Raw genomic sequence first — 22,743 nt, forward strand, 5'->3', positions numbered from 1 at the left:
GGAGCCACCAGCCCTGCAAAGTGGATTAGTTGCCCAGCGTTCACAATCACCTAACATCAGTTCCCACATTTGAGGTCCCAGGAGGTCCCTCTTTGCTGCAGCCCTAACCCTGTATTTTGGGAGGCTTGGAAAAGAAAAGGGGTGGTCTTCTCTCCTGGGTAGTGAATGGGTCGATAGTGCCCAGGAGTTCAGGGGCTGGCCAGGGAGTGGCCTGAGGGAGCTAAGCAGCCACTGAGCCTTTACAATTTACACCTTCTGGGTACTTCGTGCGTGCGCGGGGAGCCCCTTGTGACTCCCCAGGGTCCCCCAGTCCTAGGACCGCCTTTCCAGGACAGGGTTTTTCTTTCTTGGCTGCTTGCCAGAATATTTCGGGCAATTTAAAAAGCCCTCAGGATCGCCCCAGGCCGGGTGACTCCGCATTTCCAGATCTAGCCGGTATGGGGCTTGTTTAAAGCGCCCCCTGGGGATTCTGTCTGCAGTGTCGCCATCGCTCCCACCTGGACACTGAAGCGTGTTGGGCGGGGCTGGCAGGGGCCTCCTAGAGCACGGCCTGACCCCTCTCTTCCCCTGCAGTGTACCACTGGGTGGAGATGCGGACCAAGATGCGCATCATGGGCTTCCGGGGCACAGCCATCAAGCCGCTGAACGAGGAGGCGGCCGCCGAGCTGGGCGCCGAACTCCTGGGCGAGGCCACCATCTTCATCGTGGGCGGCGGCTGCCTGGTGCTGGAGTACTGGCGCCACCAGACGCAACAGCGCCACAAGGAGGAGGAGCAGCGCGCTGCCTGGGACGCGATGCAGGACGAGGTGGGCCGCCTGGCGCTGGCGCTGGAGGCGCTGCAGGCTCAGGTGCAGGCGGCACCGCCCCCGAGCGCCCTAGAGGAGCTGCGCAAGCAGATCCAGGAGGTGCGCGCCCAGCTCTGCGCCCGGGAGGGGGATGCGCGGTCCCCACCCAAGGCGGTATCAGCGTCAGTGTCTGAGAAATAGGAAGCTGCTGAAGGCTGAACTTGGATGTGGCCAGGTGTGCCCTAATGTGGCCTTCGTCCCGCGTTACCCCTGCCTGTGCTGGCCCAGTGGAAACTAGAATCTTGATGAACTCGGATTTTGGTCACGCCCTACTCACTAGTGGTACTTTCCACTGGGACTGTGAAGTGGCCCAACACAGCCCCCTCGAACCTGGAGCTCATTGGTACAGTCCACAGTGCTGGGCTCTCCTCTCCCAACCCAAACCACACAGACCTTCAAGGTCCCAGCCAGCGGGACAGCGGGATCACTCTTCTGACAGAAAACAATGGAACGTGGACTTGAGCTGAGTCAGCCTGTCAACCCCACCCTCATTTACCTGAGCAGTGTTACCTTTCCCTGGGACACTCATCCGTTACACGGGCACCTCCTTCCTTTCATCAGTTGGTACAGACCATTGTAAGCAGTGCAGTGTCTTTAGGTGGACTTCTGTCCTCCTCCATCTGAAGCAGGCTCTAGCTGGGCGTCACCACTCTCTTTGAGGGGAAAAAAGGAAGCTGGCTTGCAGTTGATCCACTGAATATCTTTCCTTAGCCTGACCTGGGATACCTTCTCCTGAGTCCCCAAGTGGAATATCTCACTAGAAACCCCCTACCCTTCAGGCTGCCGCACAGCCTTCGGGAATGGCTGTGCTGGTCTTCTCAGGCAGTGCCCTCCCACCCCCCACCCCCCTTACGTGGAGAAATTGATTTTACCTCGGGCCAATCCAACCTGTCTTTCAGCCTCAGCTTCCTCGTTCCCTGGCTCCAGAGTCCCCGGGCCTTTCCTGACTCCTTTTCTCCCTTTCTCACTTTTTCAGTGGCCTCTCTCAGACATGATCACACCCCCCAGGTTTCATTCAAATTTGTTGATCCGTGTGCTCTTGCTCCTCCCCTGGGGCTCTGGACTGGTCCAGCAGTTCCTTTTCATGCAGTGGTACCTCCTGCCTCCAGCCTCAAGTGCCACCTCCATCTCACTGGTCAGGGCCCCTAGTTTTACCTTATTTAGTAGTTTCCTGGGGCTGCCATAACAAAATACCACTAATTTGGTGGCTTAAAACAACAAAAATATATTCTCTCACAGTTCTCGAGGCCACAGATCCAAAAGCAGGTGTCAGCAGGGCCGCACTGCCTCCAAAAACTCTAGAGGAGGATCTTCGCGTGACCTTCTCTTCTTTCTCTTATAAAGACACCTGGTCATTGGATTTAGGGTCACCCTAAATCTAGGTAAGACCCTTTTTCCAAATAAGCTCACATTCACAGGTTTCTTGGGTAAGCAGATGTCTTTGGGGAGGGGGCATCATCCAACACCTCCCCACCCCAAGACTATGCTGAGACTCCTGCCAACCCTGTGGGACATTTGGCCTTCCCACTCTCATGACAGGAACGGTCCGGGAACCACCCTTTACTACTTGGTCTCTGTCCTAGGACTCACCACAGAAGCAGGGAGGGGTGTGGGCCCCACCAGTCTGTGCTCTGTTTTTCAGACTGTAGATGTTTCCTCGTTAGAAGAGCCCTGGGATGAGGAAGTCAGCTTAAGGATGTGTCTGAGAACCATTATATGGATCTCCAAAATGGGTACAAAGCTCAGAATTTAGGAGAGAATCAGAGAGTGGTCTGATGGGGGTGAGTGAGTAGAGAGTCATCCTGTGAACCCTCCCAGATGGGGAAACTGAGGCTCAGGGGAAGCAAAGGGACCTGCCCAAGGCCATGAAACCAGCGAAGGACTGGAGTCAGGCACGAGAGGGAGACGGGCCCAGCTCATCCTGCAGGGTGTTTGGGGTACAGATGTGGGGTAAAGAGGAGGAATGTGGGAGGGAGGTAGATTACTGGGGGAGCGCGGGGACTCTGCAGAGACCCCAGAGGCAGTGTGGGGAGTGGTGGCCTCCCTGCTCTGTCAGAGCAGCCCCGCACCACACCGGGACATTAGCATTTTGGTGAGTGCTAATTTGGGCTAGATTCATTTCACCAGGGCCCTTTTCCTACAAATGGGAGAGGCAGGTTTTCTCTCATTTCTCCAGGGGGTTAAAAATGATCTGGACACAAAACCTGAGAGAAAACCAGGAAACTGGGGTTCTGAAACATCTTCATTATTTGTAGAAGAAGGGAAGAAGCTGGTGTAGGTGGGGGAAGTGGGTTCCAGGTAGGAATGGCAGAAATGGGTAAAATGATGAGAGGAAGAAGGCAAGAGGTACCACTACATGAAAGGGTGATGGAGGAGCCAGGTGAGCGGGCTCGGTGCCTGGTTGCTATGGTGATCCCATGAGGGGGGGTTCTGTCTGGCACTGTTACATCTCTGGAGCACATGTTGCTGGATTCCGGGGGCGATGACTACAACCCCCCCCACCTCCATTGTGTTAATTAATAAACAGTCAGATGGAATTTACTGAGCTCTGAATAGGTGCCAGGCACTGTTCTAAGAAACTGAGGCACAGAGAGGAAAAATCACCTGCACAACGTCACACAAGCAGAGAAGAGTCGGAGGTGGGACATGGAGACAGGTAGTGTGAGCCAGAGCCCCAGCTCCTCACCTCTGCGCCAGCCTGACTCTGACATTGCACTGAGCTCACATCTGTGAGATTGCAAACTGAGCCCCTGTGTGTCCCGACTTCGGCCAGGCCAGTGGGATGTAGCAGCTGTACCCCTGTTGGGGGTGGGATCAGGGTGTGTGGAAGTGGAAAGAACCCCCTCGCAAAATGCACGAGGCCAGAGGATGGACAGTTCATCGCTCTGATTTCCTCCTAGCAAAAATTTTGTATGCCTTTGTGACTTGGGGAGAGGGTTAGAATAAATTTGTAATTCAAGTTGGTTGTCTTCAAGTTGCTGCATTTATTTTTGTATGTGAAAAATCCCTGTTAACTTTTAACAAAAATGTCCTTTGTTTTTTTTTTCTTTCATTTAAAAAACTGTCACCTAGGTGCCCACCACTCTATGCCTTGCCCTGTTCTGTGCCGTGTGGTCATCCAGTGGTGACTAGACAGCTTCAGCCCTTTTCCACAGGACTTACAACCCAGTGGGAGACAGATGCACACACAGTTTTCCCTGTGTTACCTGTCCAGCCTCTGGTTATCTGGGAGTGAGGTGCCAGACTGAATCCAGACTCCTCGCCCCCTAAGGTACTCAGGGCTTCAGGCAGGAAAAAGTGCACACTGACTCAGAAGCCTCAAGTCATGCCCAAGGGCTCTGCCTCTCCCATCTGGCAGTCCCTGTTGTCCCCTATGTTGGTTTCCCTGTCGGGCATGCCCTTGCCTGGAGAGAGCCACCCCAGGAGAAAATGGACTTCATAAAGCCCCTGCCTCATCCGTTGGCCCACGTGGCCATCCCTGTATGAGCCACTGAGATGCTGAGAGGCTAGGCTGGGTGCTCCAGCCCCAAGCACAGGGAGAGGCGAAGCATGCCCAAAAGAGAATTGAGTGGACATCATCTACCCACAAGTTACACAATATTTACGGACCACCTACTGCGCCCCAGGCCCCATGTTAGAAACTTGAGAATCAGCAGGGAACAAGACAAAGTCTCTGCCACTTTGGAGCTAACATCTGGTGCAGGAGCAGGACAGTAAAGAACTAAGCCCTGGCCAGGTAGCTCAGTTAGAGCATTATCCGGATATGCCAAGGTTGCAGGTTCAAGCCCCTGTCAAGGCACATATAGAAGTCAACGAGTGGGTGCATGGATGGATGGAACAATAGATTGATGTCGGCCCTGGCCGGTTGGCTCAGTGGTAGAGCATCGGCCTGGCGTGCAGAAGTCCCAGGTTCGATTCCTGGCCAGGGCATACAGGAGAAGCGCCCATCTGCTTCTCCACCCCTCCCCCTCTCCTTCCTCTCTGTCTCTCTCTTCCCCTCCCGCAGCCAAGGCTCCATTGGAGCAAAGATGGCCCGAGCGCTGGGGATGGCTCCTTGGCCTCTGCCCCAGGCGATAGAGTGGCTCTGGTCGCAACAGAACGACGCCCCCGGATGGGCAGAGCATCGCCCCCTGGTGGGTAGAGCATCACCCCTGGTGGGCGTGCCGGGTGGATCTCGGTCGGGCGCATGCGGGAGTCTGACTGTCTCTCCCCGTTTCCAGCTTCAGAAAAAAACCCCAAAACAATGGATTGATGTCTATTTCTCTCTCTCTCTTTCTCCCCCTTCCTTTCTCTCTCTAAAATCAATTAAAAAAATAAAAAGAACTAACCCTGTGTCAGAGTTCAGGAGTAATGAGGATAGCTGATTTAGATTGGGAGTCAAAGAGGAAGCAATGTTTGAAATGAGCCCTGAAGGGCCCTGGCAGGCTGGCTCTGCAGTAGAGCATTGGCCTGGCATGTGAAAGTCCTGGGTTTGATTCCCAGGTTTGATTCCCGGTCAGGGCACATAGGAGAAGTGACCATCTGTTTCTCCACCCCTCCCCACTCCTTGGTCCCAGGCATTGAGGATGGCTCCATGGCCTTCACCTCAGGCACTAAAATAGCTTGGTTGCTGAGCAACAACTGCAGCCCAGCTGGGCAGAGCATCGCCAGGTAGGGGCTGGTAAGAGCTTGCTGGGTAGATCCCAGTTGGGGTGCATGTGGGAGTTTGTCTCTGCCTCCTTGCGTTTCACTTAATTTTTCTTTTTAAAAAAAGGAGGGAAATGAGCCCTGAAGGCAGCAGTCTAGGAGTGACAAAGGGCTATTAGTATGCACACACGTCCTTGAAGCAGATGTGAAATGGCCTATTTCTGGAATAGCAAAAGTTTCTTTTACCAGAATAGAGCAGAGGTTAGTGGAGGCCCTGAGGCCAAACCCAGTGTCCACAGCCAGTGGCAGAGTTGAGTACAGGAAGTCCCCAGGTTACAAACAAGATAGGTTCTGTAGGTTTGCATGTAAATTGGAGCAGGTACATTTACCTATTACATGCAACTTAGATGTTTGTCTTAATATAGTATTTATTCTTACCTTTCTGTGTATATAAACACTTAAACATTCTCAAACCCACAAAGCCTATCTCGTTCATAACCTGAGGACTGCCTTTATTTGCTATCGATATCATATGGCCTTTAAAGATGAAAATGTTTACTATCTAGCCCTTTTCATAAAGAGTTTACTAACCCCCACCCTCACTGGATGGCTCAATTGGTTGGAGCATTATCCTGAAGTACAGAGGTTTCCAGTTTGATCCCCAATCAGGGCACATACAGGAACAGATTGATGTTCCTGTCCCTTTCTCTCTAAAATCAGTAAATTTAAAATAAAAAAGGAAAGAAGGAAGAAAGGGAGGGAGTGTGACAGGGAGGGAGGGAGGGAGGGAGGGAGGGAGGGAGGGAGGGAGGGAGGGAGGAAGGGAAAGAAGAAAGAAACAGAGAAGAGAAAAGAAAAAAAGCAAGGCTGACCAGGCAGTGGCACAGTGCATAGAGTGTTGGCCTGGGACACTGAGGACCCAGGTTTGAAACCTGGAGGTCGCTGGCTTGAGCACAGGCTTACCAGCTTGAGCGCTGGATTGCTGGCTTGAGTGTGGGATCATAGACATGACCCCATGGTTGCTGGCTTGAGCCCAGAGGTCACTGGCTTGAGCCCAAAGGTCACTGGCTTGAAGCCCCAGGTTGCTGGCTTGAGCCCAAGGTCGCTGGCTTGAGCCCAAGGTCACTGGCTTGAGCAAGGGGTCACTTGCTCAGCTTAGTCAAGGCACATATGAGAAAGCAATCAATGAACAACTAGGGAACTGCAACAAAGAATTGATGCTTCTCATCTCTCTCCCTTCCTGTTTGTCCCTAGCTGTCTCTCTCTTAAAAAATAAATAAATAAGGACTTTTCTGGCCCCTGGAATAGAGTAAATAAGGGGAGAAGGTTGGGGGAGGGGATCAGGAGAGCAAAGGCCAGCCCCCTTGCCTCAGTTGGCACAACTGGAGGGTCCTACGAGCCGCAGCTGCCCCATCAGAGGGACTGCTGGGACTGCCTTCACTTCAGCTTCTCCCTGTCCAGCCCTGCTTCCCTCACTCCCCACCCCCAGCAGCTGTTCCCTGTGGCTCCGCAGTAACCCTACTGCCCACAGATCTGTCTCCATCTCAACCTGCGGCATATATACTGCTCACAAGAGTTAGGGGATATTTCAAAAAGAATATGAAGCTATAAAATATCCCCTAATTTTTGTGAACGGTATAGTTTCCGTAATTCACCACACACGTATTTACATAATTCACAATTCACCCTAAATATGTATTATAAAAATTGCATAATTAGTGCGTTATGTGACCCAGTATACAATGGAATATAAAAATATGTTTTATGTAATATGTAACATTATATTGTACATTATATGTTGTGTGTGTATATGTATATCATTGGAATAGAAGTTTCACTAAATAATTTCCTTAATATGAGCAGTCTATTTCCTATTTTATTGTATTCTATTTCATAAAGAAAAACCACAGATAGATTTGTAGATGTATACACAATATGTATTATAAACATAAAATCTATTGTATGTATTATATAACATGGATTATTTTAATATCATACATTATATGTTATCTCATTAGAACAAAAGTTTTGCTTAACAATGCTTGACTTTACCATGTGCAACGCACACTGTTACTTTCCATTCTCTTATTCTATTTCATAAAAGCATGTTCACATGTACGTAAAATGGGCTGCCCGGGCCATGGTGAAGACTCTGGGTGAGGCAGTAGCCACAGGAGAGCTCTGAGCAGAGGACAGACGTGAGCTGACATTTTTAACAGGATCCCTGTGACAGTCACGTGGGGAGCAGACTGCCGGGCAAAAGCCTCCACGCCAGTGGAGAGATGGCTGTGGCTGTCCCGGCGGGAGGTGATGGTGGCTGGACCAGGCCGGGACAGTGGAGGTAGGGAGAAGTGGAATTCCGGGCATCTTAGTATCTCAGAGGCGGAGAGACAGGATTTGCTGAGCGATGGGATGTGGGGAGTCAGTGGTGGCTTCCAGTTTTCTGTTCCGTGCACCTAGGAGGGCAATGTTGGCGTGATCTCAGGTGGTGAGGGGGCCGTAGAACCAGGTATGAGGAGCTGCCGGTAGTCACTGCCCGTTCCCCCGCCCAGGTCGCCTCAGATTCGGGTGCCCGCTGGCAGGATGTTGCTACTGCTCTGAAGTGTAGCCCGCTGGGGCTGTAGGGACGGCCCTCAGCTTTCCTAACGTGACGTCACTGACTCCTCCTCCTGCTGTGTAATTAACATGCTGCTTTATTTCCTCCACCCCGCGCCCATCAGCGGGTGCTCCTGGGGTCCGTCTGGGACGTCCTGGAGGAAGGGGGCAAAGCAGTGGTGGGCCTGGACCTGGGCCCCTGATCTTAGGGTTCTGTTGGCCATGGAGTGGCAGGGCCCAGGCCAGGCTCCCAGAGGCGCCATTACCAGATAAGGGCTGATGTGGATGTGCGGGACACTGCGGCCTTTATCACTACCAAGATACCCGTTTCACTTGGAGGCCACATCCCCCGCACCTTGATATTTATTTTTTCTCTACTGCACTGTTTATAAAACTTTAACCGTTTCGCCTGACCAGGCGGTGGCGCAGTGGATAGAGCGTTGGACTGGGATGCTGAGGACCCAGGTTCGAGACCCAGAGGTCGCCAGCTTGAGCGCAGGCTCATCTGGTTTGAGCAAAAAAAGCTTGCAGGCTTGGACCCACGGTCGCTGGCTGGAGCAAGGGGTCACTCAGTCTGCTGAAGGTCCGCGGTCAAGGCACCTTGTGGGGGAGCAATCAATGAACAACTAAGGTGTTGTAATGAAAAACTGATGATTGATGCTTCTTGTCTATCACTGTTCCTGTCTGTCCCTATCTATCCCTCTCTCTGACTCTCTCTCTGGCTCTGTAAAAAAATAAAAATTTTAAAAAAAAGAAGTGCACAATGGGATTTCTATATTTTTATATTTTCAATTACAGTTGACACTCAATTTTTTTTAATTTTTTGACATTCCATATTATTTTATATTCATTTCAGGTGTACAACATAGTGGTTAGACATTTATATAATATTGTGGTGATTTCCCTATTACCCTATCACCCACCTGACTCCATACATAGTTATTACAAAACTATCGACTACATATACTCTCTGTGCTGTACTTCACATCCTCGGGACTGTGCTGCTTACCTGTAGGTTGGGTGTCTTTTAGCTGTTTACTGGGCATTTGTATTACTTTAGAGAAATGCCTGTTTCACTATCTGTCCCTTTAACATTTGTTTCTGGTGTGTTTGTCCCACTGAAGCTTTTCACTTTGAATTCACCGAATCTGTTAGTCTGTCTTTCAGGCATTTGCTTTTTCTGTCTTGATTTGAGAAGGGCTCCCCTACCTCAAGGATTTATCTCTTTAACTCTGCTCTCTTCTAATATTTTCATTCACGTTGTCTTTGTGTTTAAGTCATTCACTGAGATTACACATTGTGTTTTTGTTTCTTGACAAGACTAAGGCCAGTATCTTTGTTCATCAGTTTCCAAATGTTTGTCCCACACATGGGACAGTCCACCTCTCCCTCCTCCTCACCCAAGGCTAGACAGCTGCACCCTCTATGTTCCTTTGATATGCTTCTTTCTTAATCCTGTTCTGTTGTCTGTCTATCCTGTGCCAAGACCATTGTGGTTTGAACAGTGGTGAGATTCAAATAACTTAACAACTGGTTCTCTGCCCTAATGACCATTTTAAGTATTAAAAAACAATATACTGAAAGGTGGTTTATTATTTCATGCATTTAATACTTAAATAAGAACAATAAAAGAGGTACACAAAACTAGATTATGTTACAAGGAAGAGTTTTAAAATATTAATGGCCCTGGCCAGTTGGCTCAGTGGTAGAACTTCAGCCCAGTGTGTGGATGTCCCCGGTTTGATTCCCAGTCAGAGCACACAGGAAAAGTGCCCATCGGCTTCCTCATCCCTCCCCCACTCGCGTCTCTCTCTCTCTCTCTCTCTCTCTTTCTCTCTTTCCCTCATGTAGCCATGGATCTATTGGAGTGAGTTGGCCCCAGGCACAGAAGATGGCTCCATGGCCTCTGCCTCAGGCACTAAGAAGAGCTTGGTTGCTGAGCAATGGAGGAACGCCCCAGATGGGCAGAGCATTGCCCCCTAGTGGGCTTGCTGGTGGATCCTGGTTGGGGCACATGTAGGAGGCTGTCCCTCTGCCTCCCCTCCTCTCGCTGAATAAAAAAAAAAAATAATGAAAAAATATTACCATATTTCCCCATGTATAAGATGCACCCTTTCCCGAAAAATTTGGAGTCTAAAAACTGGGTGTGTCTTATAGAGTGGTTGTAGACTTTTTTTACTTCTATTTCCCGCTTTTCCGCACTTGTCTTTTCACTCATTGTTTTACACTTGTTTCTGGTATATTACTGTAGGTTACATTTTGCCATGTTCTGGCCAGAAATGGCTCAGAAAATATTTTTGGGGCCCTGGCCGGATGGCTCAGTGGTAGAGCGTCGGCCTGGTGTGCGAAAGTCCCAGGTTCGATTCCCGGCTGGGGCACACAGGAGAGGCGCCCATCTGCTTCTCCACCCCTTCCCCTCTCCTTCCTCTCTGTCTCTCTCTTCCCCTTCCGCAGCCGAGGCTCCATTGGAGCAAAAGATGGCCCAGGCGCTGGGGATGGCTCCATGCCTCTGCCCCAGGAGCTAGAGTGGCTCTGGTCACAACAGAGCGATGCCCGGATGGGCAGAGCATTGCCCCCTGGTGGGTGTGCCGGGTGGATCCCGGTCGGGCGCATGTGGGAATCTGTCTGACTGCCTCCCCATTTCCAGCTTCAGAAAAAAAAAAAAAAAAGCCTGACCTGTGGTGGCACAGTGGATAAAGCTTCGACCTGGAACGCTGAGGTAGCTGGTTCAAAACCCTGGGCTTGCCTGGTCAAGGCACATATGGGAGTTGATGCTTTCTGCTCCTCCCTTCTCTCTCTCTCTCTCTCTCTTTCTCTCTCTCTCTCTCCTCTCTAAAATGAATAAATAAATAAAGTAAAAAAAAAAGATTTTTGTACAGTGCTGAATTCAAGTTAAAAGTGAGGATGAAGTCTTCTGGGGACAATTTGACACCAGCAGGAAGAGTGAAGAAACTAACTATAAGAGAAGTCTGTACCTGGGTGAAAAGATCCTGGGATAATATCAAGATTGAGAGTGTTACCTGACCAGGTGGTGGTGCAGTAGACAGAGTATCGGACTGGGATGCGGAGGACCCAGGTTCGAGACCCTGAGGTCGCCAGCTTGAGCACAAACTCATCTGGTTTGAGCAAAGCTCACCAGCTTGGACCCAAGGTCGCTGGCTCGAGCAAGGGGTCACTCAGTCTGCTGTAGCCCCAGAGTCAAGGCACATTTGAGAAAGCAATCAATGAACAACTAAGGTGTCGCAACAAGAAACTGATGATTGATGCTTCTCATCTCTCTCCATTCCTGTCTGTCTGTCCCTGTCTATCCCTCTCTCTGACTCTCTCTGTCTCTGTAAAAAAAAAAAAAAAAAAGATTGAGATTGTTGTCAAGTCATTTAAGAAGTGTGGCATTTCAGGCCCTGGCCGGTTGGCTCAGTGGTAGAGCGTTGGCCTGGCGTGCAAGAGTCCTGGGTTCAATTCCTGGCCAGGGCACACAGGAGAAGCACCCATCTGCTTCTCCACCCCTCCCCCTCCATCTCTGTCTCTCTCTTCCCCTCCTGCAGCCAAGGCTCCATTGAAGCAAGGTTGGCCCGGGCGCTGAGGATGGCTCTGTGGCCTCTGCCTCAGGCACTGGAATGGCTCTGATTGCGGCAGAGCGATGCCCCAAGATGGGCAGAGCACTGCCCCTTGGTGGGCATGTTAGGTGGATTTTGGTCAGGCGCATGTGGGAGTCTGTCTGACTGCCTCCCCGTTTCCAACTTCAGAAAAATAAAAAAATAGGCCTGACCTGTGGTGGCGCAGTGGATAAAGCGTCGACCTGGAAGTGCTGAGGTCACCGGTTCAAAACCCTGGGCTTGCCTGGTCAAGGCACATATGGGAGTTGATGCTTCCTGCTCCTCCCCTTCTCTTTCTCTCTCCTTTCTAAAATGAATAAAAAATTTAAAAAAAAAATAAATTAAAAAAAAAGAAAAGAAAAATAAAAAAATAAAGAAAAGAAGTGTGGCATTTCAAATGCCCATGGAACTGAGGACGAGGCAATGAATATATGAAGACAATGATTCGTCATCAGACACAGATGAGGACAAGCTAATGGATGGGAATTTTGACAATGATGAGGAGTTGTATGAATTTTATGATGAATAAAACTTGAGTTCAGTGACTTTATGCAATACATATTTTTTCAAAATTTGGGCCCCCAAATTAATATGCATCTTATACATGAGAGCATATTATACATGGGAAAATATGGTAAATAATACCTGACAAAAAACAATAAAGCTGTTACTTAAGATATTTCCATATTGTTTCTTGATTGGTGTCCTCACTGGCAATTTTCTTTGCTTTTATCTGAACATCATTGGCTGTGTGAACTTATCCTTAACCATCTTTTCACTATAGGACTAGGATCCCAGTCCTTTACCTATGGATGGAATGAACATTTTTATGGGTGCTTAGAACACTGTTGAGCAGATGAATGTTCGAAAAGAGTAAAGAGGCCCTGGCCGTTTGGCTCAGTGGTAGAGTGTCGGCCTGGCGTGCAGGAGTCCCGGGTTCGATTCCCGGCCAGGGCACACAGAAGTGCCCATCTGCTTCTCCACCCCTCCCCCTCTCCTTCCTCTCTGTCTCTCTCTTCCCCTCCCGCAGCTGAGGCTCCATTGGAGCAAAGATGGCCCGAGCGCTGAGGATGGCTCTGTGGCCTCTGCCTCAGGCGCTAGGATGGCTCTGGATGCAACAGAGCGACCCCCCCAGAGGGGCACAGCATCGCCCCCTGGTGGGCATGCCGGGTGGATCCCGGTCAGGCGCATGCGGGAGTCTCTCTGACTGCCTCCCCATTTCCAGCTTCGGAAAAATGAGAAAAGAGTAAAGAGCACCTGACCAGGCAGTGGTGCATTGGATAGAGCATCGGACTGGGATGCGGAGGACTCAGGTTCGAGACCCCGAGGTCGCCAGCTTGAGCGTGGGCTCATCTGGGTTGAGCAAAAAGCTCACCAGCTTGGATCCAAGGTTGCTGGCTTGACCAAGGGGTTACTCGGTCTGCTGAAAGCCCGTGGTCAAGGCATATATGAGAAAGCAATCAATGAACAACTAAGGTGTCACAACAAGAAACTGATGATTGATGCTCCTCATCTTTCTCCGTTCCTGTCTATCCCTAACTATTCCTCTCTCTGACTCTCTCTCTCTGTTCCTGTAAAAAAAAAAAAAAAGAGTAAAGAGTGTAAATTTGTGATTTCCACATTGGGCAGCTGTCCAGGCGCCCACCTTAGAAAGAAAGAACCCTGATTAGAAGTGCCTTTTGACAATTGGTTCGCCGAACTCAACAAAAAATTAGGTATCGGTTCTGCCCAACTGTTGTGAACTGGCTGAATCCCACTACTGGTTTTGAATGACAAGAGTTTGAGGCCTTGACCCAGTAGCTCAGTGGTAGAGTGTTGGCCCGGTATGTGGATGTCCCGGGTTCGATCCCAGTCAGGGCACACAGGAGAGGCACCCATCTGCTTCTCCCCTCCACCATCTCCCCCTTTTCTCCCTCTTCCCCTCTCACAGCCAGTGGCTTGATGGGTTTGAGTGTTGGCCCCAGTTGCTGAGGATAGCTTGGTTGGTCTGGGCATTGGCCTCAGACACTGAGGAAATAGCTCCATACTGAAGCATTGACCCCAGATGGGGTTGCTGGGTGGATCCCTGTCTGGGCGCCTGCAGGAGTCTGCCTCACTCCCTCCTCTCCTCACACACACACACACACACACACACACACACACACACACACAAAAAGAGTTGGAAAATAATTCTGGTCTTTTTCTGGCAGTGTTATTCTCATTTCAAAAGTATCTGAGTTAACCCTGGCTGGATAACTTGGTAAGAGCATTGTCCTGAAGCGCAGAGGTTGCCAGTTCGATCCCGGTCTGGGCACATACGGGAGCAGATCGATGTTCCTGTCTCTGTCACTCTCTCACTTCTCTTTCTGAAATCAATAAAATAAACATAAAAAAATTATCTGAGTTTTTCTTGTACCTTTGCTCCTTGATATGCATTTTTAAAAACTAACACTATTTTGAGCAGTTTTTTAGGTTTACATAAAACTTGAGTGGAAAGAACTTTCATATGTCCCATCCTCCCTACACACACACATACAGTCATCTCTGTTATTAACATCTGGTATTAGTGTGATGCATTTGTTACAGTTGAAGAATCAATATTGATGCATCATCATTAATACATGATATATATTGATAGATAATTTACATTACTGTTCCCTCTTGGTGTTGTACATTCTATGGGTTTGGACAAGTGTTTAGTGACATGTATCCACCGTTATAACATCCTACGGAGTGGTCCCACTGTCCTAAAATCCTCTGTGCTCCACCTAGTCAACCCCCTGCCTAATCCCTGGCAACCACAGATCTTTTCACTGTCTTCATAGGTTTGTCTTTTCCAAAATGTCATATAGTTGGAATCATACAGCATGCAGCCTTTTCAGATTGGCTTTTTTTCTCTTAGCAATATGCATTTAAAATTCCTTTGGAATTTTAGGAGCTCATTTTGGTGGGGCAGGGGGAAGAGAGCGAGAGAGAGAGACAGGAAGGGAGATGAGAAACATCAACTTGTAGTTGCATTACTTTAGTTACTCATTGATTGCTTGTCATATGTGCCTTGACTAGCACGTATGACAAGGGGGCAGGGGAGGCTCAAGCCAGTGACCATGGGATCATGTCAATGATCCCACACTCAAGCTGATGACCCTGTGCTCAACCTGGTGACCTTGGGGGTTTCGAATCTGGGTCTTCAGCGTCCCAGGTTGACGCTCTATCCACTGTGCAACCACCCGTTAGGCAAGAGCTTATTTCTTTTTATTGCTGAATAATAATACCCCATTGAATGGATGTACCACAGTTTATATATCTACTCACTATTATTGAAATGAATTTCTGAAACAGCTTCTCAACTGTCTTGAAAAAAAAGTTACTGGCCTGACCTGTGGTGGCGCAGTGGATAAAGCGTCGACCTGGAAATGCTGAAGTCACTGGTTCGAAACCCTGGGCTTGCCTGGTCAAGGCACATATGGGAGTTGATGCTTCAAGCTCCTCCCTCCTTCTCTCTCTCTGTCTCTCTCTCTCTTTCCTCTCTAAAAATGAATAAATTAAAAAAAAAGTTACTCTCGGCCCTGGCCTGTTGGCTCAGTGGTAGAGCATCAGCCTGGTATGCAGGAGTCCTGGGTTCGATTCCTGGCCAGGGCACACAGGAGAAGTGCCCATCTGCTTCTCCACCCCTCCCCCTCTCCTTCCTCTCTGTCTCTCTCTTCCCCTCCCGCAGCTGAGGCTCCATTGGAGCAAAGATGGCCCAGGCGCTGAGGATGGCTCTGTGGCCTCTGCCTCAGGCGCTAGAATGGCTCTGGTTGCAACAGAGCGACGCCCCAGAGGGGCAGAGCATCGCCCCCTGGTGGGCAGAGCGTCGCCCCTGGTGGGCATGCTGGGTGGATCCCGGTCGGGCGCATGCGGGAGTCTGTCTGACTGCCTCCCCGTTTCCAACTTCAGAAAAATACAAAAAAAAAAAAAAAAAAAAGTTACTGTCTTTTTATTGCAAGATTGATTTGTAGAAGAACGTGTATCTTTTGTCGTAGGTGTCCTTTTTCTCCCAGAATGTCTAAGTCCCATGGAATAAAATAATAATAATAATATCCATCTATGTTTAGCACCGGGCTGGGAGGTCAGGACTCTTCCTCACAGGCCCATGTACCCCCTCCAAGCCTCTAGGTATGGGCTATGCTTGTTGCCCTGTGTTAAAAACCTGATGCAGAGCCTGACGTGTGGTGGTGCAGTTTGTAGAACATTGACCTGGAGAGCTGAGGTTGCCCGGGCAAGGCATGTGTAAGAAGCAACAACTAATTGAAGCTTTCTGCCCCCCCCCCACTTTGTCTTTCTCTCCTCTCTTTCTCTCTCATCTCTCTAAAATAAATAAATAAATAGAATCTAAACAAAACAAACAAACAAAAAACCCCTGACTCACAGGACCGAGAACCAGCATCACTTTCTCCGTCTGGCAGGTGAGTGTCATGAGTTACCTTGAAAACGTTCTGGAAGAGGGGCCGCGTGTGGAGAACCTGCCAATTTAGAGGTTAGAGGTGGGGGCGTGTGTGCCAAGGTCAGAACTGATCTTCCAGACCCCTGCACCCCCAGAATTGCCATGTCCCACTCGGGCGTGAGCATCTCTTCAGGACCTGTGGCCTGAGGTCACGCCGCCCTGTGTTTGCTCTCATTGAGGCAGGCAGTCACGCAGGAGTGGTGCTCAGCTAGCCATGCACCCAGCAGGAGAGTGGTAGGCCCTGCTCTCTGCAACTTTCCTCAATTGAGTTCCAATTGTGTAAAAGCACAGAAATGCAGGGTTCTAGACAAAAGTGAGATGGGCGGAGACTTGACTGGGGGGTAAACACAATACAGTGTGCAGATGATGTGTTGTAGAATTGTGCACTTAAAACCTGTATGATTTTGTTAACCAGTGTCACCCCAATAAATTCATTAAAAAGGGGGAGAAAAGAAAAATGAGATTTCAGGTAAGGATGAGGTCCCTCAGGGGGCCCCACACCAGCCCTGTGTCCTCCCCTCTTGACACAAATATTAGATACTGCTCAGATTACTCCAAAATTTCCCTCCTTAAAACAACAATAGCCCTGGCCGGTTGGCTCAGTGGTAGAGCGTCGGCTAGCATGCAGGAGTCCCGGGTTCAATTCCCGGCCAGGGCACACAGGAGAAGCGCCCATCTGCTTCTCCACCCCTCCCCCTCTCCTTCCTCTCTGTCTCTCTCTTCCCCTCCTGCAGCCAAGGCTCCATTGGAGCAAGGTTGGCCCAGGTGCTGAGGATGGCTCTGTGGCCTCTGCCTCAGGCGCTGGAATGGCTCTGATTGCGGCAGAGCGATGCCCCAAGATGGGCAGAGCACTGCCCCCTGGTGGGCATGCTGGGTGGATTTTGGTCGGGAGCATGCAGGAGTCTGTCTGACTGCCTCCCCGTTTCCAACTTCAGAAAAATACAAAAAAAAAAAAAAAAAAAAACCAAAACAATAAATGTTTGTTATCTCACACAGTTGCTGAGGATCAGGAGAAAGCTAGGAGGACTTAGGTGGCTGGTTCTGAGTGGTTCTGCCTTGGGGTCTCTCATGAAGTTCGGGCCAGGGCTGCAGGCTCCCAAAGACTTGGCAGGGCCAGAGGGCCCACATCCAAAGAGGTGCCTCCCTCTGTCACTCACGGACCCTACTGCAACTGTGAGTCAGTGAACCCGTGAGTCACAGACTCCTAGCCAAACCTCAGCCAGCCGGTGGCCTCCAGGTCGTTCCAATGGTGGCCTCCTGGAACCTGTGACTGTGACCTCATGCGATAAAATTTTTGCAGATGTGGTTAAGTTAAAAATCTTGAGACGAAGAGCTATTTCTGGATTATGCAACGGGTCCTAAATGTGATCAGTTTGTGCTTAAAGAGAGACTGTGAGAGGGAGACTGCACACCCAGGACGGAGTACTGTGAAGACGGAGGCAGAGGTGGCCAAGCACGGCAGCGTCACGGGGGGCTGGGAGAGGCAAAGAGCAAATTCTCACCTGGAGCTTTTGGAGGAAGCAAGGCCTGGCCCACACCTGGATTTCAGCCCAGGAATGTTGGTTTGGGACTTCTGCCTCCAGAACTGTGGGAGAACACAGGTCCATTATTTTAAGCCATCACGTTCTTGGCCGTATGTTACAGCAGCCACAGGAGACCGATATACCCCCAGCCCTTCTGGGGCTCAGCCTGTGCAGCTCTGACCTCTGTTAATGAAATAAGCCTCCACTTTGCTGGGGTGTGGAGGGCCTGGATTTTCCAGACACTTCTAGTGGCTTTCTGCTATATTATCTGGGACAAAAAATAACTTCTCAACTCTGGACATGGTATTAAAAATTTTTATTTTTGTTTTATGAGAGAGAACAAGAAACATCAACTTGTTGTTCCACTTATTTATTCATCCATTGATTGATTCTTATTTGTGCCCTGACCCAGGATGGAACCTGTAACCTTGGCATATCAGGACAAGGCTCAAACCAACAGAGCTACCTGGCCAGGGCTAGACACGGGTATTTTGCTGCTAGCCCATTTAAGTAATATGTGTCCTGATAGAAAGAGTAATCATGCCTTTCCTAGTACTAGTTCTGGCTTTTGTGTGTGTGTGTTTTTTTTTTTTTTTAAGTGAGAGGAGAGTAGATAGAGAGACAGAATCCTGCATGTGCCCCGACTGGGATTCACCCGGCAACCCTGTCTGGGGCCGATGCTCAAATCAATGGAGCCATCCTCAGTGCTCAGGGCCAATGCTCCAACCAATCGAGCCACTGGCTGCGAGAGGGGAAGAGAGAAAGAAGAGGGAGATGGAGGGGTGGAGAAGCAGATGGTTGCTTCTCATGTGTGCCCTGACCAGAAATCGAATGGAATGTCTATAGGCCAGATTGATGCTTTAGCCACTGAGCCACCAGCCAGGGCCACATTTTTTTCAGAGAGAGAGAGAGAGAGAGAGAGAGAGAGAACAGAAGAAAGAGACAGCGGGAGGAAAGGGAGGAGAGAGAGTGAGAAGCTTCAAGTCATGGTTGCTTCACTTTAGTTGTTCATTGATTGCTTCTCACATGTGCCACATGTGCCTTGACCAGGGCACTCAAGACGAGCCAGTGACCCCTTGCTCAAGCCAGTGACCTTAGGATCATGTCGATGATCATGCACTCGAGCCAGTGACCTAGTGCTCAAGCTGACGAGCCCATGCTCAAGCTGGTGACCTCAGCGTTTTGAACTGACAACCTCAGCATCCCAGGTCAAGGCTCTATGCGCTGCGCCACCACTGGTCAGGCTACTAGCTCACATTTTATCAATCATTTATTTTTTCCAGATTGTCAAAGCTATTTTTAACCATGAGCCATTTTTCTTATTGGATATTTCCCCTTTCTTCTGGGGTTTTTTTTTTAAAGTTAGAATAAAACATACAGTGAAGTGTGTAAACTGCAGTCTTTGGCTCAGTGAATTCTTACCAAAGAGTATATTAAGGTGACCAACTTTTTTACAATAAAAAGGAGGACAAAAATAAATTGAAGAAAACAATATCGTAAATAAAAGAAACATTTTATTCATTGCAACAATAATACACTATAATATGATAAATGCATAATAAAACATTTGTAATATTTTATATTGTAATTATGCTTACATGCCTATTCATTTTTAATAATAATTGTAAGGAAAAAGTACTCATTTAGATACAAATATGTCACATCACACACAATGGATCAACTCTGCATCACTCAAATATGGACATTTAGATTAATCTTCCAATATCAAAAAGGAGGACATGTAGTATGGGAGTCAGGCTGGCAAAGTCCTTATAGCCTAAGGTTTAGTTTTAAGACTAAGGCTTTCCCATCCTTTTAATTTTTTTTAAATTTATTTTTTACAGAGACGGAGAGCGAGTCAGAGAGAGGGATAGACAGGGACAGACAGACAGGAACAGAGAAAGATGAGAAGCATCAATCATTAGTTTTTATTGCGTGTTGCAACACCTTAGTTGTTCATTGATTGCTTTCTCATATGTGCCTTGACCATGGGCTTTCAGCAGACCAAGTAACCCCTTGCTGGAGCCAGCGACCTTGGGTCCAAGCTGGTGGGCTTTTGCTCAAACCAGACAAGCCCGCGCCCAAGCTGGCAACCTCGGGGTCTTGAACCTGGGTCCTCCGTATCCCAGTCCGACGCTCTATCCACTGCGCCACCGCCTCGTCAGGTGCTGCTAGTGTTTTGTAAAGTGACTGTGTCATGACATTCTCCTCCTGCTCCTTTCCTCCCTCCCATCCTATGCATGAAAGTTCCTGTAGCTCCATGTCCCTGGGAATGCTTCATATTAACAGCCTTTGTTTTTTTTTTTCTCTTTTCTTTTGAATTTTAACCATTCTGGTAAGTAGGTAGTGGTATCTTGTGGTGATTTTAATTTGTCTCTGATGAATAATGATGTTGAGCATCTTTATATGTGTTTATTGGCTATTCTTATTATCTCCTTTGCAAAGATAATAATTGTATCTGTTGGAGTCTTTTTTGTGACAGAGACAGAGAGAGGGACTGATAGGGACTGACAGACAGGAAGGGAGAGAGATGAGAAGCATCAATTCTTCATTGCGGCACCTTAGTTGTTCATTGATTGCTTTCTCATATGTGCCTTGACCAGGGGGTTCCAGCAGAGCAAATGACCCTTTGCTCAAGCCAGCAACCTTCAGGCTCAAGCTAGTGAACCAGAAGAGCCTGTGCTCAAGCTGGCAATCTTGGGGCCTCGAACCTGGGTCCTCTGTGTCCCAGTCCAACGCTTTATCCACTGCGCCACCACCTGGTGAGGCTGTTGGGAGTCTTTTGTTCATTATATTAGTTTCCTTTGGTTGCTGTAACACACTTCCCCAAACTTGGTGGCTTAAAACAATAAACATTTATTCACTTACAGTTCCAGAGGCCAGAAAACTGAAGTCAGAATTACCGGACTGATATCAGGGTGTGGGCGGGGTTGGCCTCCCTCCAAAGGCTCTGAGGGAGGATCCTTTCTGCCCCTTCCAGCTTCTGGGCTTGTGGCTACCTCTGCCTCTGCCTCCACACAGCCTTCTCCTCTGTGTGTCTGTGTCTACTCTTCGGCCTCTTTTAAAGCGCAGTGGATAGAGCATCGAACTGGGATGCATAGGACCCAGGTTTGAGACCCCAAGGTTGCCAGCTTGAGCAAGGGGTTACTCAGTCTGCTGAAGGCCCACGGTCAAGGCACATATGAGAAAGCAATCAATGAACAACTAAGGTGTCGCAATGAAAAACTGATAATTGATGCTTCTCATCTCTCTTCGTTCCTGTCTGTCTGTCCCTATCTGTCCTTCTCTCTGTATCTGTAAAAAAAAAAAAAAAAAAAAAAAAAAAGACAGTTGTTACTGGATTTAGGCCCCACCTGGATGATACAGGATGGTTTCATCTTGAGTTCCAGGAGTCTGGGGCGGACATTTCTTCTTCGGGCGCCACCCGAAGTAGTCGGAACCTACTGCAGTGATCAAATTCCCTCTCCCTCCCTGTAATGAAGACACTTTGGGTTACATTTAAGGCCCTCCTGGATAATGCAGGATGACCTCCCCTTCCAAACTCCTTAACTTGAACCTGGCCTGTGGTGGCGCAGTGAATAAAGTTTTGACCTGGAATACTGAGGTCCCTGGTTCAAAATCCTGGGCTTTGCCTGGTCAAGGCACATATGGGAAGCAATCAATGAACAACTAAAATGAAGCACTATGAGTTGATACTTTCTCGCTCCACCCCTGCCTCTCTCTCCTCTTTCTGTAAAATCAATTTTTTTTTTTTTTTTAAATCCTGAACTTCATCGTGTCTGCCAAGTCCTTTTGCTAGGTAAAGTAAGAGTCACTGGTTTGGGGATTGGAATGTGGACTTATTTGGGGACCAGCATTTAATGTACCACATTCACTTTATTTGAGCCGATCTGTCTCTCTTTCCGTGATCTGTAGGTGGTCTTCACAGAATCTGCGTACCTCCTTTTTGTCTGAGATGGGGATGCTTTTGAGCAAGCTGCTCTGTGGAGCCTTGGGGTGAGAAGAATGGCCCAGGGGGAGCAGCTGTGCTTCCCTGATGCTCCCTAGTGGGCACAGCAGCTTCTCAGCTGTTTATTGGACACTTGGATTCCTGTGAGTAACACCTGCTTACTAATCCTTAGTGCTCACTTGTGGTGCCTTCTGTCCTTTTTCCATTTTAATTAACCAGATTTCCCCATCTTTTCCTTTATGGCTCTTCCTTTTCCTGCCTTGTTTGGGAAGAACTTCTTTGCCCCAAGTTAAAAGCACCCCACTCGAAGCATGCAGGGTAATTATGATCCTATTTTGCAGAGGAGGAAACTGAGGCACAGAAGAAATTAATCTCTTCCATTTCACATTGCTTGGGTTCTAGGCACTGTGTGAAGGGTTTTATGTTATATCTTTAGGTTTTTTTCCTTTCTTTTTTTTTGTATTTTTCTGAAGTTAGAAGCGGGGAGGCAGTCAGACAGACACTCATATGCGCCCGACTGGGATCCCCCCCCCAGCATGCCCACCAGGGGGCGATGCTCTGCCCATCTGGGGCATTGCTCCATTGCGGCTGGAGCCATTCTAGCGCCTGAGGTGGAGGCGGTGGAGCCATCCTCAGCCTCCCAGCCAACTTTTGCTCCCATGGAGCTTTGGCTTCAGGAGGGGAAGAGAGAGAGAGGAAGGAGAGGGGAAGGGTGGATAAGCAGATGGGCGCTTCTCCTGTGTGCCCTGGTCGGGAATCAAACCTGGGACTTCCACACACCGGGCTGTCACTCTACCGCTGAGCAAACTAGCCAGGGCTGGGGTTTTTTTCCTTTTAAAATCATTTTTATTTTTCAGTTACACTTGACATACATTATTATATTAGTTTCAGGTCTATATAAATTATATCTTTGAATCCTTGAATATCCTTTTTTGGGGGTCCCCCAAAACACCCTCAGGCTTGACAATTTGCTAGAAGGACTCACAGGACTTAGAAAAGCTGGTATACAGATGGCTACAGTTTATTACAGTGAATAGATACAGGTTAAAATCGACAAAGGGAGCCCGACCGGTGGTGGTGCAGTAGACAGAGCATCGACCTGAGACACTGTGGTCCCAGCTTGTCCCAGGTTCAAAACCCGAGGTCA

At 48.8% G+C, this 22,743-nt stretch overlaps 2 protein-coding genes across 2 annotated transcripts in view; both read left to right on the forward strand.

Moving 5' to 3' along the window:
* The window catches only part of LOC136332279 (optic atrophy 3 protein), a 43,250-nt gene extending 39,443 nt beyond the window's left edge, over positions 1-3,807 (forward strand). The window contains exon 2 of the mRNA XM_066271795.1: positions 574-3,807. Coding sequence (XP_066127892.1) covers positions 574-986 — 413 coding nt within the window. The 3' untranslated portion in view covers positions 987-3,807. The remainder of the gene's footprint in view (positions 1-573) is intronic.
* Positions 3,808-21,604: 17,797 nt separating this feature from the next.
* LOC136332276 (optic atrophy 3 protein-like) overlaps positions 21,605-22,743 on the forward strand; it is a 58,752-nt gene continuing 57,613 nt past the window's right edge. Inside the window, exon 1 of the mRNA XM_066271788.1 lies at positions 21,605-21,739. The gene's annotated coding sequence lies outside the window, so the exon portion shown is untranslated. The remainder of the gene's footprint in view (positions 21,740-22,743) is intronic.

Source organism: Saccopteryx bilineata, chromosome 3 (assembly GCF_036850765.1).
Source record: "Saccopteryx bilineata isolate mSacBil1 chromosome 3, mSacBil1_pri_phased_curated, whole genome shotgun sequence".
Taxonomy (NCBI): domain Eukaryota; kingdom Metazoa; phylum Chordata; class Mammalia; order Chiroptera; family Emballonuridae; genus Saccopteryx; species Saccopteryx bilineata.